Source organism: Mirounga angustirostris, unplaced genomic scaffold, assembly GCF_029215605.1.
Source record: "Mirounga angustirostris isolate CCGP_5_RB_7025 unplaced genomic scaffold, mMirAng1.0.hap1 SCAF_15, whole genome shotgun sequence".
NCBI lineage: Eukaryota > Metazoa > Chordata > Mammalia > Carnivora > Phocidae > Mirounga > Mirounga angustirostris.
Genome location: NW_026991723.1, coordinates 27,061,449 through 27,082,210, shown reverse-complemented (window position 1 = coordinate 27,082,210; position 20,762 = coordinate 27,061,449). Strand labels below are relative to the sequence as shown.

Below are 20,762 nucleotides of genomic sequence, written 5' to 3'. Positions count from 1 at the left end.
CGTGGGCAGTGTTTGGTCCCTGGCCTGAATATGGCACGTTTTAACTAGGTAAGCTCTGGCCTGCTTGCAAAATGAGACCTGTTGCCACCACCACTGGAGCCAAGGCCTCACAAAGCTCTCAGGTCAGGACACATGGTACTGGCAGGGGTTTGGGCCAGTCTTCTGGGAGAGGGGGCCAGCTGCGCTGGGATTGAGGCAAGTATTACTGGGGGGTGGGGCATTTCCAGTGCAAGATGGGCAGGGCTTGGTGTAAGCAAGTTAGGTAGTGAGTGTTGGTGCATTGTTGGTTCCTGCAGGTGGGTCTGTGTTTATGCTGAGGGGTGGGGGAGGGAAACAGTGCTGGCTAGTTCCTTTGTTCCCAGAAGGGTCTCTCTGGGAATGCTGTCTCTCTGGGACAGCTCTGAGATGAGCAACTAACCTCCCCACTGTATGTCCCAGGTGCTTTTCAGATTGCTGTTTCCATGCTGTGTGTCCATGGACTATTTGCTCTACCTTCTCTCCAAGAGCAGCCCTAATGTCCTTTGAGCTCTCCCAGAGCCAAGCACACTGACCTTTGAAACTCCAGGCTCTAAGCCTCACTGGTTATAAGAACTCACAAAAGTCAGGCCCTCTTGCTTTCCAAGCCAATTGCTGTGGGAATTCGTTTAGCTCTCCTCTGAGATCTCCTGTGTGCTGGTCTATCTCTTGCACTTCTTCATGACTGCGGCTCTCTCCCCACCACAGCAGCCACTACCCATTTTTCTCCCAAGCCATGTGTCTCTGCACTTCCTACCTTCTTCGATGTGGCCTCTTCTCCACATTTGGGTGTAGAGTTTGTTCTGCCAGTCTTATAATCGATTTCTGGGATATTTAGGATGATTTGATAGTTATCTAGTTGTATTTGTGGGACAAGGCAAACCTAATGCCTCCTACTCTGTCACCATCGTCCTCTCCAAGAAAAATATTTTTTAAATTACCTTTTCCTTTTTAATGGTTACATGGCATTGTAGTTTAAATGATTTTTAAAAAGTTAATCTCTTACTGATTTAATTACCTATTTCAGCATTTTAATATTATGAGCAATTGAAAATGAATATCCTTTACCCAATTTTCTGGTTATTCTTTAGCACATATCCCTAGAAATAGCACTATTAGTTCTAAGAGCCCACATATTCTAGTGCACATTGACAGATTTTTCTCTAAAGTTTGGACAATTTTCACTCCCTCTAACATTGAATGAGAATGGACATTATCACTATATTGACATTTACCAACCTGATAATGTTAAAATGTCATTTTACATGTTTTTGCCTGCAATTTCCTGTGAATTGAGCATATCCTTATGTTTACTGACTTTGTTCATGCTTAATTTTGAGAATTTCCTCTTCAAGCCCTTTGACTATTTTTCCATTATTTTTTTCTAATGAATTGTTCATCTTTTTCTTAATGATTTAAAAAACTCTTTATAGGGGCACCTGGGTGGCTCAGTCGTTAAGCGTCTGCCTTCGGCTCAGGTCATGATCCCAGAGTCCTGGGATCGAGCCCCGCATCAGGTTCCCTGCTCCACGGGAAGCCTGCTTCTCCCTCTCCCACTCCCCCTGCTTGTGTTCCCTCTCTCGCTGTGTCTCTCTCTGTCAAATAAATAAAATCTTAAAAAAAAAAAAAATTAATTAAAAAAAAAAAACCTCTTTATACATCAAATATATTTATCAGAATTGGGCTGGGGAGGACAGAAACCCAAATATAAATGATCATAAGCAAAGGGAAATTTTTGGCAAACATAACTACAATGCAGAAGGTACACCATGGTGCCAGTTACAGGAGTGACAGGCACCAGGAAATGGACTGGCACCAGGACTTTCTCTGCATCTGTCTTCCTTACCTCAGATTTTCTTCTGCACATTATCTTAATTCTCCTTATTTCTTGTTAATATAAATAATGCTGCATGAAGAACTTGGTTCATAATTTATACAGTTGGCCAACAATTTCTGCGGGAAAAATTTCAAGAAACACAACTTTAGAGTCATTAAAAAAAAGCAACAACACCATTTTGAATGTTAATAGATATTGCCAGATTGCCAAGAAGGCTGTATTCTCCCAAATGTCCTGTAAGTTTGCCTTTATTCCCAACAGCTCATCGATATGAAATAATTTCAATGTTTTTATCTTCACCATTTTGGAGTCTTAACTGTATTCTTAACCTACCTATACCTCAGTCCCCAGTTTGTAAGGTGGGGCTGATAATAGCATCTACTCATTTTTTTTTTTAAAGATTTTATTTATTTATTTGACAGAGACACAGTGAGAGAGGGAACACAAGCAGGGGGAGTGGGAGAGGGAGAGGTAGGCTTTCCGCAGAGCAGGGAGCCCGATGCGGGGCTCGATCCCAGGACCCTGGGATCATGACCTGAGCTGAAGGCAGTCGCTTAACCAACTGAGCCACCCAGGTGCCCCGCATCTACTCATTTTTATGAATATCAAGTTAGTTAATATATAAAAGAACTCAGAGCAGTGTCTGGCACATTGTAAACGCTATATGTGTTTGTGATTATTATTTTCCTTGACAATATGTGGCTCCATCTCTATTATTCTTATTACTTTTTCAGTCATGATGAACTATTATGGGCCTTTCATTTAGCAAAGTTAAAAAATTATACCTTTTAATATTTTGTTCTGTTTTCTTCTTTAGTAGGACCAAGTATATGTTCTTTACTATTTTTTATAATTATCATCTTCTTATAGTCTTAATGCCTTCATTCTTTTTTTCCTAATATATTCTATTGTCTTATCCCTTCTTTTTCACAGAACCCACGTTTTATTTTCTTTCAGAGCATGGAGAATTTTTTTTAATTTTTTTTATTAAGCTTTTTATTTTAATTCTAGTATAGTTAACATAGAATATAACATACAATATAGTGATTCAACAATTCTATACATTACTGAGAGCATGGAGAATTTTGATTATAAAATTGCCTGTTTCCTTGAATAATTCTTCCATAAACTAAGCATTTAGGTAATTATTTATGACAAATTGCAAACAAAAGTAGAATTGCAAAAACAAAATGTGGAGATAAAAATATAATTTAAAAATTGAAGAAAAGTAGAAAAATATCATAAATTTCAATGAAACAGTTACACAGTCAATGATTATCAACTATGGTTCCTCATGTTTTGTCATAGAACATCCTTAACCTAGATTTTGCTTATTTTATACTTCTCTTCCAATGTGTTTTTTTCCTACTTTGTGACATCTATTTATCATACTGGATCCTTTCCATTATCATTAATCCTTCAGTATTGACAGTTACATCCAGACCCATTGGTTGCCCACAAACACTGTGAATGGATTTTTCTTGACTTTCTTCCCTTTTCCCTGGAAACTGTTTTTCTCCATCTTAGATAAAGTTTCTGTTGATATCTTTTTCAAAAAAATTTTTATTTACTTAAGTAATCTCTCTGCCCAAAGTGGGACTTGAACATACGACCCTGAGATCCAGAGCCATATGATCTTCTGACTGAGCCAGCCAGGTGCCCCGATGTCTAACATACATATGAAAATGTGCACAGATTATAGAGATAAAGCTCAGTGGATTTCTGTAAGTTAAGCACAAGTAGCATTCAGATCAAGTAAACAAAACATGACCAGAGCTATGGAATTCTCATGTTCCAGCACTGACCCCTCCCAAGGTAAAAACTATCTTGGCTCCTAACCTTATAGATTAAGTTTGCTTATATTTGAGTGTTACATGCATTGTAACATAAAGTATAGAATCTTTTGCTGAAGATTATTCTATTGTATGAAAAAACACAACTTATCCTTTATACTGTGGATGGACATTGAGTTTGTCTGGAGCCCTCATTCTCTTAGGACCCTCAAGTTGTTTTCAGTCTGTTGCTGTTATAAACAGTGTTGCAGTGAATAACCTCAGTCATGTTTCATTGTCGCCTATGAAAATATGTTTTTCAAATGTAAGAATATATAGTATTTAGAAGTGGGAATCCTAGGTTCAGAGAGTATATGCATTTGTAATTTTCCCTTACAAGCAACCTTGCCCTACTGCTGGAAGATCCTTTACTTCTGAAGTCCATTCATCTCTTGGCTGCCTGAAGTCCATCAACAGGTAGTTCTCTCAGGAAGGACTCATGGGAACAATATTTCTGAGTTCTTGCAAGATCAAAAATTTTTCTTGAGCTTTTATTCTTTCAAACATAGCTTGGATAAATAGAAAAATCCTTGACTCAAACTTTGTTTTGCTTTTTTGTCTTTTTGTCTGACTGTTGCTATAGATAAAACTGAGACTTCATTTCTTTTTTTCCTGAAACTCAATTACTTTACTAGAATATGTTTTAGTGCTAGCCATTCTGATATTTTAATATGCAGATTTAAATCCTTAATTCCAGGAAAATTTTCTAGAATTTTATTTCTAAATATTTTTCTATTCTATGATTTGGGGTTTTTTCTTTTGGGGTAACCAGTTAAATATGTTGCATCTCCTTAGTCTATCTTTCATAGCTATCATTTTCCTTCCAGATCATTTTTAATAGTTTTATTGACAAACAATTCACATACCATTAAATTCTTCCAGTCACAATTCAATAATTTTAAGTATATTCAGAGAGTTGTGCAACCATCACACAATCAATTTTAGAATTTTTATCACGCCCCCAAAGAAACCCCATATTGATTAGCAGTCACTCCCCATTCCTGCATGCCCCCCAGCCTTAGGCTAGTTTCTGTTAATCTACTTCTTGTCTCTATGGGTTTGCCTATTTTATACATTCCATATAGATGCAATCATACAATACGTGACCTTTTGTGAATTGCTTCTTTCACTTAGCCTAATTTTTCAAGGTTTATCCTGTTGTAGCATGTATCAGAACTTCGTTCCTTGTTATCAATGAATAGTATTCTATTGTATGGAAGTACCACATTTTGTTTATCCTTTCATTAGGTGATGGGCATTTGGGTTGTTTCCACTGTTTGGCTATTATGAATCATACTGCTGTGAATATTCATATATAAATTTTTGGGTGGATTGTGTTTTTATTTCTCTTGGGTATATACCTAAGAGTAAAACAACTGGGTCATATGGCTGCTCTGTGTTTAACATTTTGAGGAACTGCCAAACTGTTTTTCAAAATGACCACACCATATTTTATTTCCACCAATGTGTGATGGTTCCAATTTCTCTAAATCCTTGCTGACACTTGTTATTATCTGTCTTTATTATAGCCATCCTAGTGGGAGTGAAAGATACCTTATTGTGGCTTTAATTTGCATTTTCCTGATGGTTCATGATGTTGAGTATCTCTGCACGTGTTTATCAGTCATGTGTATATCTTTGCAGAAATCTCTATTCAAATCTCTTGTCCATTTTTAAATCAAGTTATTTGTCTTTGTATTATTGAGTTGTAAATGTTCTTTGTACATTCTGGACACAAGTCACTTGTCAGATATATGATTTACAAACATTTTCTCCCATTCTGTGACTTATCTTTTCACTTTCTTTAGGGTGTCTTTGGAAGCACAGAAATTTTAATTGATGAAGTTCCAATTTATCTATTGTATTATTCTTTAGCTTGTGCATTTGGTGTTCTATCCAAAAAGCCATTGCCTAACTCAAGATCATGAAAATTTACTCCCATGTTCTTATAGGAGTTTTATAGTTTTACCTCTTACATTCAGGTCTATAATCCATTTTATGTTAATTTCATTTTATGGATTGAGGTAGGGGTCCAGCTTCATTCTGGGTGGCTCAGTCGGTTCAGCATCCGACTCTTGATCTCATGAGATTGAGGGTCATGAGATATGCCCCCACATGGAGCTCTGTGCCGGTCATGGAGCCTACTTAAAAAAAATAAATGAATAAAAGAGTTGAGATGGATAAAAATGAGGACTGGAAAAACTACTTTAGAATTGATGATTAAGAAGTCAATACTGCCTTCAAGAATTCAGTTTTGGGGGTTGTCTGGCTGGCTCGGTAGGAAGAGCTTGTGACTCTTGATCTCAGGGTTGTGAGTTTGAGCCCCATGTTGTGTGTAGAGATTACTTTAAAAAAATTCAATTTTGGTTCAAGAAGAGTGGAAGCTAATGTCATTATACTGGAGATTCGATCATGAGTATATAAAAATAGCAAGTGCAGAAGTAAAAGAGAGATAAAATTGGAGAGTTAGTGGTATGATAGAAGAAAAGAGAAGTTGTATTTTTCTCCCAAATGAAAAAGATTTTACATGTTTGTAAAGAAAGGAAGAAGCCATGGGGGAGCATGAGATTGAAGGTAAGGGAATGGTGGAGAAGCAAAGAGGAGAAAGTTGTTTTCCCAGTGCCAGGGAAATTTTGCACAAGAGTTAAGAGGAGAATAGAATATACCCCCTGGGTAGGAGAGAGAATGCTACCATTAGATGAGCAGGGAGCCTCTTCCTTCTGGATCAGAGGGCAGGATGAAGAATTGCATGTGTATACAACTGGAGAAGAGGATGCCACCTGAGGGAGTTCCTGTGAGATGCCCTGGCTCTTCTCAGGAAAACTAGAATTTATTGTGGGAATTTCTAGGAATAATAAAAGATGAATAGAAGTACTGAAGAGCCCCTGCAGAGGCTCCTTCAAGTTGCATGAATCTGTAACAGGCCCACTGGTTATATTTTCATGATCTCTCCAGGAACACTCTCCATGAGAAGTTGGATTAAGGGGCTAATCTAGGTTTAGTCATTGTCTTGGCTCCAGCCAAGAGCATTAAGTGAAAAGCATGTTAGTGAAGTCAGCATTAGAGTGGATAAAAGCATCTTTGGCTAGTGATCTATTATAGCATTCTGAATCCTGACCCTGACTCTTCAACAAAAGGGAGGTGTCCTCCATAGTAATTCTGCAAAGAGAATCACCAGGAATCTAACCTTCCTTGTGTCCCACTCCCTGTTGTCAATCTTATTGTAATGAAATGAGTACAGATTTGTCAGATTGGCCACTGAAGTTGGAAATCATTTATCTGCATCAGTAATTCTGATTAAAGTTCAGCATGTGTGTGTAGTTGGGGGTTAAGTCAAACTCTCTTTAGGGGGAGGAAAAAGGAAAAAAATGTATTGTCCATTGGTCATGGGAAAAGGCAACCCTCTCATGGTGGGTGTTACCACTGGAAGACAGAGGTAATGGCTGCCCAGGAGACAATGAGGTTTTAAATGAAGCGAGTTAGAGAAATGTTTTCCTTTGCAAGAACTAACAAAAGGAAAGTACAGTCAAAAAAAGGAAAGCACAATCAAGTCTTATTTTAACTGGTCAGCGATAGACATATCTATGAAGCCGCTGTGCAAATGTAGGAAAGGGGGTCATCACGCTGCATTACATTGTGCTTTTTTTGGTCATATATATTGATATAGTGTACTCACTAGTGACTGTAATATATTTGGATATATGTATATCCAAGTAATAGGTAGATAGATAGTTAGATAAATAGATATCCCAGAATGAATATATATTCAAATATATATTACTTTTTCCTTCTTCTCAAGCAATAGAAAAACCCAGAATGAATATAAACATATTCATATATAAATGTATTCATTCTGGGCTTTTCTGTTTTGCTTGGAAAAGAGGAAGAACCTAATTATTTTTACTTCACCCCAAACACCAAGAGTATTGTTGGCTCATCTCTGATACTCATCCAATTATTGCAGTTACCAGTCTGGATGCAGTGGTACCCAGGAAGATATTTTCCCTCATACACTCCCTTATCTCCAACAGAGGATTCACTGGAATAAATTAAACCAAGAATGTGAAGTATTGTGAGGTTTATCTGCTATTTATTGCTGTGTAACTAACAGTCCACTCAAACCTTAGTGTCTTGAAACATCTATAATTCATTATTTGCCATAATTTTGCTGTTGGCTGGCATAGCTGGGTGGCTGTTGTTCTCCATTTGGGCTCATCTGGAGTTGCTCAGGCAGCTGTGGCCATTTGGAGGCGTGAATGGGGCTGGGTGATTCAAGATGGCCTCACATACATGTCTAGTGGTTGGTGCTGGCTCTCAGCTCCCCATGGGGTTCCTAGAAGGGTAGCTGGACCTCTTTGCATGGTGGCTTGGGATTCCAGGAGTGTGAAGTGAAGCTGCAAAGCTTACGGCCTAGGCTCTGGCACCCACACAATGTCACTTATACCTCATGCTGCCGGTCAAAGAGAAGCATAAAGCCAACCCAGGGTCACATGTGGGAGCAGACAGGGGCGCCTGGGTGGCTCGCTTGAGCACCCGACTCTTGTTTTGGCTCAGGTCATGCTCTTGGGGTGGTGGGATCAAGCCCCACCTCAGGCTCCATGCTCAGTGGGGGGTTCTGCTTGAGATTCTGTCTTCCTGTCCCTCTGCCCCTCCCCCCACTTGCTCTCTCACTCTCTAAATAAATAAAATCTTTTTTAAAAATGTGGGAGCATCCTGAACTGCCACTTACTGATGAGACCAATGATAAAGATTCTGTGGATGTCTCTAACTCCTCACAAAGGGATTAAACACAATTCCATCTGTAAAATGCGGACTGGTACATCTGGCCCAAAGCAAATCATTTCAAAAGGTTAATTGCTGCTATTGTTTTATTAGCTTTTTCCTCCTGAATAAAAAGCACTTTTCCTGGGTAAGGAATAAGGGAGTTTTTCTTTAGATAAACTGGAAGTGGATCAAAATATGTAAGACAAAAAAAATATGTAAGACAAAAATACTAAACAACCCATATAGGATTCTTTGAATTAGTATTAAATGCCTGAGCATATATGTCATATATGAATTTGAGGTGTTTCAGAGAAAATATTTGGTTGGCATGTGAGTAATTTGATAGACCTAGGGTAAGAAGAAAACAAAAGAAAATTTAAAATGGTATAAAATTTTAAAAGTGTCCCACTTACAAAGTTCTGGGGACATAAAAAGTATTACCCATCCCCAACCCTCCTGCCTTGTACTTTGCTGGATTGTTGACCTTTCACTCCATCTTCTCTTCTATTGCTTTCTCAGGAATTAGAGAATAAAATCCCCTCATAATGTTTCTCAGTAGTGACACCAATCCAGATGAAGACGGGGAGGCGGCAGAGTCTCTCAGATGTTCGGTACGTGCTTACAATTCTGTAATACTCCACAGGGGAAACTTGACATTTCAAAAATGGTGAAAATTTGAGCTACCGAATACCTGGTGGCATACTTGGGGGGCCCCAGGAAGACTTATGCTCTTTTGTCACAGTGAAATGAAGCACTTCCTCGGGCAGGAAAGTGCGAGAGCTAAATTGTTTTCACGATAATGGTAGTTGTTAAAAAGCCATTCACCCACCTCAGCCCACTTTGTATTTGTTGCTCTTGCACAGAACAGCCTAGGATTGACGGGAAACTGCACTGGGGCCAATGACCTAAATTTGGGCTCTCACTTTGGCCTTTCTGGCCTTCCAACTAGTTCCTTAGGAATAATGGAGTTAGTAAGCAAGATGCTCTAGAAAGTGAGATTTTATTCCTTCAGTATAGGATTTTAGATAAGGAAGGTACTCTGAGAAAATCTTTGTTGTCTTCTCTGCCAGCAACTATTGCCAAACACTCCGCAAATGTATCTACTTGCTTTGGTAAAATATTCCAGTGAATGAGGACTATTAGAGCTTCCTTTGCACTGCATTCCCGAACATTCTGAACCCTTTGCACACCAGGATGAAGCTTTGATATCTGCATTATCTGGCTCTCTTTCTTGACTTAAAAAAAAACGTAGCCTTACTCAAAACAAAGGTTGCAACCCTCCACAGCTCTCTCTCTCTCCATGGCAGCTCATCATACTTTACATTAGAAAGATCTTACAGACTTTAGGGTCCAAGTCTGACGGGCCCATTTCATGGTTTAAGTGGTGCATCTAAATAATACCCCTTTCTGGGAATGACTGTGAGATTTACACTGCCACCCTTAACCGGGTTAGTTAGGCAAAAATATCTTCCAAAGACAGATGCTTCTGTTTTCATGGTTACTTGGTATCCTTTTTGTTCTAGGGTTTTGGGGTCTACCAGTTACATTGTCAGCCAATCTCATGACTTCCCACCTCTTCCCCTCCACAGCTGCCAGAATTGTATGCTTTTGCTGAGGATTTTAATAAGGACAGCAAGAAATCAAATCTCCTAAAAACACACAGTATTTCACCTAGTGAAGCTCAGAAAATGCTTAGTCAAAATGTGAATGCCATGTCACTCACCAGTGGAACTGACGATGTGAAGGGAGAACACCTCCAGCCTGTTTTTGTGTGCAAGGTGGTGAGAAAAGAAGAGGAGAAACCAGACTCTATGACCGAACTGCTGTACCGAAGCTTGTTGACCAGCTCACTCTCTCCGGTGGAGAGACTCACCAGATCCCAGCAGAGGCTCTTTCAATGTGGGATTCCTCCTCCTGCACACACTTTTCCCTATGAGATTCTCACCAATCACTCCAAATCTTTGTCACCAGTCCCCGTCCCCATAGATGAGAAGACTCAGAGTGCCAACATATTACACATGCTCGGCATTTCCAGGATCAGGCCAGAAAATTTTATCTTTGAAGACAAAATTGCTAAGTACTTCTTAGTTGATCCAGGTAATCTAAACAGTTGAGGCTCTGTGGGGGGAAATTCGTGGAAATCTTACTGCAAGGTTTATTTAGGTTATGAGAGCCAAAATAGTCAAATGGTGACCCATGGGAATCTTGCAGTCCTGGGACTCATGGCTGAGGTGCTTGCTGCCTACAGTGCCAATGTGAGGTAGAGAACAGAGACCCGAACATTCCAGGGTCCAGTCTCAGGTCCAGTCTCGCAAAGGTGTATTATGGATGTGGTACTTAAAGTCACCTTTATAAAATTAGCTAGTTAAACTTGGACCCTAAGTCACCCATAACTATTATGAACTTAGCTAAATATTTACTGAATAATGGCTTATTTTTCTTAAGTATCTTTGCTTTAGTGCAATTGAGAGGGGTATTTTTAGATATTTTTTCAGGAACCTTTACTCTTTCTTTACTGATACATCTCTACAAACAACAAGAGGAAACTCCTCCCTTCATTTCTCACACTTTAATAGGAAGATGTTCCTTAAAAAACAGAGACTATTCAGAGAAAGTTAAAAATATATAAAATATATGATGGTGAGTTTCAATGAGAAGGGGGTGCCTTCTAAGGTCTTCATTTTCCTTCATTTGAGGGAGGTAATAATTTGTCATTCTATGTAGCTGTAAAAAAATAGATTAAGTCAATGACAAAATATTTGAAACTTCCTGAAGTAGGTTCTTGACTCAAGATAAAACCATTTGCACAGCAAATATTTTAACAGCACCATTTTTATACTAAAAGTAGTGGGAGAGGTAGAGGAACAAATTTAAAGGCATAGATTGATTACTGTGCTCACATTTGGTCCAAGATGCTGGAACAGTCTTTGCTATAATTCCCCGCACTAATGTCTTGACAGAATCTAATGCAGGTTTTAAATCCCTTTGATAGAGTTATACTTTGTGTGTTCTGGGACCCAGGCAGATGTAGAAACCATGGCAATTATAAGAATGACCTAGATAATCCACAGAAGTGCATAAGGTAAAGTCTGGGACCAGAGAGGAAAACGCATGGAAAGTATTAGGAATCAATTAGTACTGCCAAAGAGCCTATTGAAAAAGTACTGAGGGCTTTGGATGTTTGATAGGATGTTTATGGTTTTGCCATCCACAGGAGCCAAATTGTCCTTTCTTCCCAACGCATGGCTTGCCTCCTGGCTACCTAACTTCTAGAGGTCTCTCTTGTGGCCTTCCAGACTCTGTCGGAGTTTCTTCTCTGTCTTCATGACTTCATTTCCTCAGATCCTATAGGTAGAATTTCAAGTACATATCCTGTCTATTCAAGGAATATGCGTGAAGCCAGGTAGGCATCCATATGAAGAATATCCAGTAATTTCTTAGGTTTAATTGGTATTGCAGCAATTCATCTTTTATTCTCTTATATTGCCCAGTATTACTATCATTTTATCAGCCAGCCAGTCCCTAAAGTATTCTCAGCCCAGGAGAACTTTAGGACTCTTAGTGTATCAAAGAATATTATAGAACATATGCTTATTAGCACCAAACACTGGGGAAAGAAAAGAGAATGGGTGTTGCCATTTTGTTCTTCTATCATACCAGCTCCTCTTGCTCAGGCTAAATTCTGTAGGACCATGTAGGTTAGGAATGTGTTTGATGAAAAATGACAGAGAAACCAAATAAAGATTATTTTTCTTATATACTTAGAAGTCTGGAAGTAGGCAGACAAGTTTTGGAGCAATGCTTTTTGATATTGTCAAGGACCCAGGCTCCACCAACTTTTTGTGTATGGCTTTTGTCTTCATGGCCAAAGGATGTCTCCTTCACCTCCAGGTACTATGGCCACATTCCAGGCAGGAAAAGGGGCTAAGACGAAGGGCCACATTGGCTACTTCTGTCCTCTTTTAATAGGGAAGCAAAACTTTCTCAGAACACTCCTCCTCCAGTGACTTCTCCCTACATCTCATTGGTCAGAATTGTGTCCAATAGCCACCCTTTACTGCATTGAAATCTTAGCTTTTTACCCTCTGTAGTAGAGGAAGGCAAAAGAGGATTGCAATGGATGTGCAGTGAGCCAACCTATAGTATCTACCATAGATCACAATCTAAAGCTCTGTAGTAATCAAAATCATCAACTCTGTGGCCTTCTCTTGTCAAATATCCCTTTCCTTCCTTCTGTAACCAGATCTTCCAATGCCAAGCCTGCCAAGATCTTGTCAAACTCCCTGACACTTGGTAATTGCCCTTAAGGAGACACTGTTGCCTACCAATGTTCAACACCAGTAGCTTGCTCCAGTATCTGTTCCACTAGGGAAGGTATGAACTCAAGGAACAGTCCCTGGTTCCAGTCTCCTATTTCAGACATGTACAGAATATATACCGAAACTCAGGCTCTTCCAGGACAGGGATGGAGGCCTGATTGGCACAGGGGCCATATCTGGACCATAGCTGATCTGCTCAAATATCACCATACAGGGAGAATGATAAGAGAGAATTAAACCAGCCTTCCTGCTTGTTTGCTGTACCCATTGTTCTCCTTGTACTCCTCACACTCATCTCCCTGACTCTGGCCTCTGGTTTTATACTCAAGTCTCTGCCTCAGGCCTTGCTCTTTGTTTTGTTCTTTTTTGGGGGGTGGTGGTGGTTTACATTTTAGGTAGTCATTAAGGAAACTGAAAGGAAGGGAAAGGAAAATGCTGAGTAGGAGAATATGCAGTGTATCTTGGCCTGACTTTCCATGGTTCATTGGCTTCTTGAAAGGATTGTAATTACTAGTGACACCTGAAGTTGGTAGGTCCTGAAAGAGTAGCTAGCCACTGCCTTTTATGCCCAGGGCTTACACCAGCATCTTGGAAGAAATGACACTAGCAATCTATATACTTCTGACTAATCTTTGTCCTTGTTTTAAGCCCTCATTACGATCCTTTTCTCCTCCGTCTTGATCTTGGTGCTCTGTAGATCTCTCCATTTGTCCATTATTAGTATCCAGGCACTGAATTGGGAGCCCCTCCACCTGCTATGGCCCTGCAGTGTCCACTCCAGCCCAGTTAACCAGGCCCACCCAGTTTCCCATTTGGAGGAGGACTTTAGATCAGATGAACACCATAGGTGCCCACTTCATTTATAAAGCTCTAGAAACAGATTTCTACCAGAAGGGAGAAGGAAACTCAAGTTCATCAAAGGTTTATTCTGTCCATGAAGCATCTCTGAATAGCTGAAGGTTAAATAACAGCTTCATGTAATTCTTTGAAAATACGATTCTTTGCAGAAAAACAATTCATGGATCTAAGGGATCTGGAATGGAGATACTACAAGGGGCTTGCGTCGTGGAAGCACAGTACTTTAGATTCATTCATAGACATAAATTACGTCAGTGAGAAGAGATTTGTGGCGAACCAGCAGATGCCTGGTGTCATTTACCCCCCTGTAGTTCGTAGGTCTTTAGTCATTTACCCTCAAATTGATTATCTAAAAAAAAATGCAGCTTCTTCTTAAATAAAATATGTAGTGTATTAAATGTTTTGGATGTGGATTTTGTTTTTGAGAACATTGAACTTATATGTGAAAAGTAAAGAAGCAGATGGAACATAGGAACAGAGTCTATACGATATTCATGTAAAGTCCAAAATTGAACCATTAATATAGAGAACAAGATTCAGATTGATCTGCTTATATAAGACCAGGTTTGGACCAGTGAAGCCCATCTGGACCAGGGCTGAGGTAAATCTAGATCATGTGAAAAGTAAGGGCACCTATGAAGAACAACTACCAAGCAAGACTAGCTCTTTAAAATGTTCTACGCACATGAAGAAGTGTATTATCATTTTTAAAAAGTTGGTAAATTCAACAAATCAAAGAATTTCAACAAATCAAAGAATCTGAGGATGTAGAGATCAATCTGAGAACTTAAAAATAATACGTTAACTGCTTAAAGACATGAGGAAGGAAGTAGTATTTACAAAACAAGAACAGGAAGATTTGGGGAAAAAAAACAAATTGGAAATCTTGAAAGTGAAACATATAATTATTGAAAGTAAACCAATAATCATAATAACCCTCAATAAATTATTGCAATGGTATACTGGATGTATCTTAAGAGAGAGGATTAATGACTTGAAAGAGCACTGAGAGAGAAGTTTCTAGATCATGGCGCAATAAGACCAAAGGAGCAAATTCTGAAAGAAGGATTGTGGAGGGTAGAATGAGAAGTTTAGAAGTCTAGCCACTGGAAGATGCAGAAGAAAAAAGGGTGAACGGCAGTGTTTGAAAATGAAATGACTGATAATTTTCGAGAAATGATATGAATGAAAACTTGAATGGAAAACCTCACTGAATGACTGGCAAGAAAATAGAAATAACTCTCTACCCAGAAACACCGTAGCATAACTGCACCACAGTAAGCAAGAAAGGAAAATACAGAGAGAATGATGAATTGCACACACACAAGTGACCGATCAACAGCGGAGCTTCCATTAACAGCACACTTCAGAGGGCGATGGTGTCACATACTCAAAATGCTGAAGGAAAACACCTGGCAGCCTGAAACTCACCAGCCAGCCAGATGTCCTTCAAAGAGCAGGGTTAAAATAAATACATTTTAGAAAAATGTAAAAGCCGAAACTGTTTACCACCCACAATCTCTTACTGAAAAAACCACTAGCAAAGTATGTATTCTAGTAAGAACTGGGAGGAGTGCAAGAAATAATGGTGAACAAATAAATGATCAATAATATATGTGTGTGGTTGTGTAGATACTAAAATATAATTCTGGAATCGAGTTCCTGATGTTTTATTTAGAAAATATGCTTCCATTTGGGGCGCCTGACTGGCTTATTCGGAGGAGCAAGCAACCCTTGATTTGGGGGTTGTAAGTTCGAGCCCCACGGTGGATGTAGAGATATTTAAAAATAAAATCTTTTAAAAATATTTTTAAAAGAGGGGCGCCTGGGTGGCTTAGTCTGTTGAGCAACTGCCCTCGGCTCTGGTCACGATCCCAGAGTCCTGGGATCAAGACCCGTATCGGGCTCCCTGTTCAGGGGGTCTGCTTCTCCCTCTCCTCCTGTTTATGCTCTCTGTTGCTATCTTTATCTCTCTCTCTCTCTCTCCCAAATAAATAAATAAAAGCTTAAAATAAAATAAGATAAAAACATTTTTAAAGAGAAAATTTGCCTCAATTTAAGTTTTTATTCTGCAGTTTCCTATTTTGGCACTATTTTTTAAAATCGGATTTTGCCTTCAGCATACTGAATATCTTCAGCAGGAGATACTGTCTAGAAATGGGCATGAAGGGGTTTTCTAGGGTGCTCGTAATATTCTGTTTTTTCATCCGTGTGCCCAAGTGTGTTGAGCATGCAAAAATTCCCCCAGCTATGTACTCACAACTATAAACTTTTCTTCATGCATGTTTTAGTTTTTTAAAAAAAGTTTTAAAAGTTGTCTGACCTTCATACAATGAATTGGGGGGGCTCATCTTATGTGTGAAGCCATCGCTATTTAAATATTGGAAATATTTATTCTTTAAAATCTAGCTAGCGCTCAGTTTTATAAACCACCTAGTCCTGCCATCTTTCTTCCCATTTTTACTGTGAAAATATTTAAAGTCATAAAAATAAATAAAATTGTGTAATAAACATACACATACTCGGGGCACCTGGGTGGCTCAGTCGTTAAGCGTCTGCCTTTGGCTCAGGTCATGATCTCAGGTTCCTGGGATCGAGCCCCGCATTGGGCTCCCTGCTCTGCGGGAAGCCTGCTTCTCCCTCTCCCACTCCCCCTGCTTGTGTTCCTTCTCTCGCTGTGTCTCTCTCTGTCAAATAAATAAATAAAATCTTTAAAAAAAAAAAAAACATACACATACTCATCACCTAGATTCAACATTTATTAAGATTTTCCCAATGCGGGGCGCCTGGGTGGCTCAGTTGGTTAAGCATCTGTCTTCAACCCAGGTCATGATCCCAGGGTCCTGGGATGGAGTCCCACATCTCCCACATCGGGCTCCCTGCTCAGCAGGGAGCCTGTTTCTCCCTCTCCCTCCGCCCCTACCCCCTGCTCATGCTCGCTCTGTCTCACACACTTTCTCTCTCTCTCTCAAATAAATAAAATCTTAAAAAAAAAGAGAGAGAGATTTTCCCAATGCTTAGTTCATCTGTTCCAATCTGTTATTGGGTCTGTGGTGTCTGCTGCAGTATTTTAAAGATTTTATTTTATTTTTTCAGATTTATTTACTTATTTATTTGACAGAGAGATAGAGAGAGCCAGAGAGCACAAGAGGGAGGAATTGCAGAGGGAGAGGAAGAAACAGACTCCCTGCTGAGCAGGGAGCCCAATGTGGGGCTCAATCCCAGGCCCCTGGGATCATGACCCGAGCTGAAGGCAGACGCTTAACCGACTGAGCCATCCAGGTGCCCCTTTAATAAGCTTTTTAAAAAATTATAATATCACACAGAAAATCACAAGTTTGATGAATTATAGCACACTGAACATATCCATGGAAACAGCCCAGGTCATGAAATATAACATGGCCTACAAGCCCCTCTCCTAATCATGACTCCATCACCCCCGCCCTCCAGAGGTGACCAGTGTGTACCTTAGATTCACTTTTGTCTATTTTTGCACTGTTTTATACAAATGTAAACACACATTTGAACATGTATTCAACAGATTCTCTGGTATCTGGCTTCTTTGAGCATAATGTTTGTAAGATGCATCTATGATCTGTATGTAGTTAGCAGTCATTTTCATTGCTGTTCAGTATTCAATTGTATGAATATAGCCTGATTTATTTATCCAGTCTGCTATTGATGAATATTTGGGTCATTTGCAGTTTTGGGTTATTACAAAAAAGGCTTTGCAATACCACTGGCCATTAAGCAAGATTTGGTTGCTAGAGAAGACTCACAGGACCCGAAGTCTGAATGCTTACAAGTCTCCAGTTTATTGCAGGAAAAGGACTTATTATGGCAAAGTAGTAAAGTAAGGATATGCGTCACAGATGACAGCAAGGGGTACAGAGGGACCAGACGGAGGCTCGAATTGTCCTCCCTCTGTAAGGACCATACTGGACACACTCCTTTTCTCCATTCAGGAATCAATGCGTGCATGGAACGCTTTAGAATCAGGGAGCATGAACTGGAGTCTCAACTACTTTTTACATTTTATTGGTCAAGTAGGCGTATTCCTGCTCCATAACCAGCAACTGCTAGTCTCATGGAACCAGGTGAGAATCGTCAATATCACTCTTATCAATAAACCATGTTGATAAGGTGGTACAAACCACCCCCAAACTTCTTAGACCTATGGTTACAAAGCCACAATATAAATCAGTAGTTTTCATGCCACAGTAGGTTGTGATGCGGGACATTTAGCAAAAGAGCTCAGGCTAATTCTAGGCCTGCTGGAATTAACCCGCACAGCACTCTTGCTATGAAGTTATTTTGATACACGTGTGTGCACGTGTCAATTCTCTTGGGTGGAATTGCTAGATTTCAGAGTCTGAAGATATTCAACTTTAGCAGATAATGCAAAACATTTTTCCAGAGTTGGTGGTACCAATTTACAGTTCTACCAGCAGAGTATATGAAGTCTCACTGCTTTCTAAGACTGTATTGTTGTCCCTTTAAGTTTTAGTCATTCTGGTAGGTGTAGTGATATCTCATTGTATTTTTATTAGAATATTCCTGCTTACTTGCGAGGTGAGCCCCTTTTCATGTGCTTACTGGTCAGCTTTTTGTTATTGTGTTGCCCTTTTTTCTAACTGCTTTGTCAGAAATCTTCATTCTGATATGAGTTCTTTTGTACATGTATTTCAGATACCTTCTCCAATTCCCTACATTGCCTTTTAATTTTCTTAGTATTGTCTTTTGACAAACAAATTCCTAATTCTAATGGAGTCTAGTTTATCAGTCTCTTCCTCTGTGGCTAAAGCTTTGAGGATTCTGTTTAAGAATTCTTTACTTCTCCCAAGATTGTGAAGCTCTCTACTTATGTTGTCAAAGCTTTATTGTTTTATGTTTCATATTTAGATCTACAATCCACCTGGATTGATTTTCGTACATGATAAGGAAAGAGAGCAAGATTCATTATTTCCCCATTTGGGTATCCAAAAAAATTGTGGGATGCAACTCAAAGATGTGCTTACAGGGAAAATTATAGACCTAAATGCATATGTTAGAAAAGAAGAAAAGCAAAAATCAATTATTTAACGTTCATCTTAAGAATTTAGAAAAAGAGGGGCGCCTGGGTGGCTCAGTCGGTTAAGCGGCTGCTTTTGGCTCAGGTCATGATCCTAGGGTCCTGGGATGGAGCCCCATGTCGGGCTCCCTGCTCAGCGAGAACCGGCTTCTCCCTCTCCCTCTGCCTACCTCTCTGCCTACTTGTGCTCTCTCTCTCTGTCAAATAAATAAATAAAATCTTAAAAAAAAAATTTTAGAAAAAATAGTTTCCAATTTCCAATGTGATATCATCTTTGAATTCTTTAAGATTATTTAAAAGTGTATTGTGTTTAAATAACTAGAAGTATATTTCTTAGTTGCTAAATATATGGATATGTTCTGTTATTCTTTTGTTATTGATTTCTAGCTTAATTCCACTGTGGTCAGAGAACATACTTTGTGTGACTTCTGTGCTATGAAATGTGCTTTAAGGGCCAGCATATAGTTAGTTTTGGTAAATGTTTTGTGTGTACTTGAAAAGAATTTATATCCCTCTATAATTGGACATAGATTTTTATTTATAGCAATTATGTCAAATTTGTTAGTCATGTCATTCAAATGTTCAGTAGATCTACTGATTTTTGTTTGTCAGTTACTGAGAGAAAGTGTGTATTAACATCTGCCACTGTGATTCAAGGGGGCTTTGCTTTTATTTTCAGTTCTATTAATTTTTTGCTTCATCTATAAGGCTGTTATTCAAGGCATGCAATTTAGAAATATTGTATCTTCTGGATGAACAAAACTTTTCAGATTAAGAGGAAGCATCCTCTTTCCCTCTAATGATGCTTCTTCTCTCTTTTTTTTTAAAGATTTTATTTATTTATTTGAGAGAGAGGGAGCACAAGTGGGGAGAGGAGCAGAGGGAGAGGGAGAAGCAGACTCCCTGCTGAGCACAGAGCCTGACGAGAGGCCAGATCCCAGGACTCTGGGATCATGACCTGAACTAAAGGCGGATGCTTAACTGACTGAGCCACCCAAGTACCCTGATATACCAACTTTCTATTAATGTCTAGATGATATATCTTTTCCCATCCTTTTCTAGTTAACCTTTTTGTATTCTCATACCTATGTCTCTTATAAGCAGCATACCATTGGAATTTTTTTATCCAGACTGACAATATTTGATTTTCATTGAAGTACTTATTCCATTCCCATGTAATTTAATCATTTAGTTAATCAATATCTAACATCTTACTCTTTGCTCTCTGTTTTTCCTACCTGGACTATATTACTCTTTCTTGATTTTCTTGTCTACTTTTGGGTTGATTGAATACTTTTATTATTCCTCACCCCTCCTCTATTTGCTTGTTAATTATACATGATCTTCCTATACTTGTAGTGGATACCCTAGATATTACAGCAAACATCCTCAACTTCTTAAAAACCAATGTGTGTTCGTTGTTTCACCACGTTTCAATCATACTGTTACCTTAGGACCCTCTGATTCCACTTCTCCCCATTTCAATGTATGTACAATTGTTTTCATGTATTTTCATTCTGTATAGAGAGATCTACCCCCTAACATTTTTATTTCTCAGAGGAGTACAAATGGAGGCCCATACACAGTATATCTAAATAGTTTAAAGTATAAATCAAGCTAGCGAATTAATGACTACAATATATGCTATTTTCTACATTTACCAATAATCCTTCATGACAATTGGGAAGGCCAAATTCAAATTTATAATTCTAAATTCACACTTAGAGCTCTTCCATGCTGGAATATTATGGCCTGGGAGAGCTAGCCACTGGTTCTTGCTCCAGTCTTCCTTACGCTCATCCCACCCAATTTTTTTAGACAAAAGATTTGAGCAGACTCTTTGCCAAAGATAAAAGAAGAAAATACATCAGACATTATGAGAATTTGCTAAACTTTGGTTACTACTAAAGGCCTTGTGGTCAGACAACCTGGATTGCAATCCTGGCTCTTTGACCCACGGCAAGCCCACTTAAGCTCTCTATACCTCAATATCTTCATCTGTGAAATATCTGAGGCTTAAATGATTAAATACATATCAAGTGCTTAGAATCTGACTCATGGTAAAC

General features: G+C 39.0%; 1 protein-coding gene across 6 annotated transcripts in view; it reads left to right on the top strand.

Annotated features, from left to right (window-relative positions):
• CUNH9orf153 (chromosome unknown C9orf153 homolog) overlaps positions 1-20,762 on the top strand; it is a 63,420-nt gene that overhangs the window by 28,515 nt on the left and 14,143 nt on the right. For 3 of the 6 annotated variants that reach the window (XM_045882344.3, XM_064579260.1, XM_064579259.1), the window contains 3 exons: positions 8,968-9,059; positions 10,038-10,545; positions 13,775-16,210. In XM_045882344.3, coding sequence (XP_045738300.1) covers positions 8,994-9,059; positions 10,038-10,545; positions 13,775-14,001 — 801 coding nt within the window. In that variant the 5' untranslated portion in view covers positions 8,968-8,993 and the 3' untranslated portion in view covers positions 14,002-16,210. Of the gene's footprint in view, positions 1-8,967; positions 9,060-10,037; positions 10,546-13,774; positions 16,786-20,762 lie in introns of those variants that run through there. The other 3 variants (XR_010407651.1, XM_064579262.1, XM_064579261.1) reach the window with 2 other exon arrangements.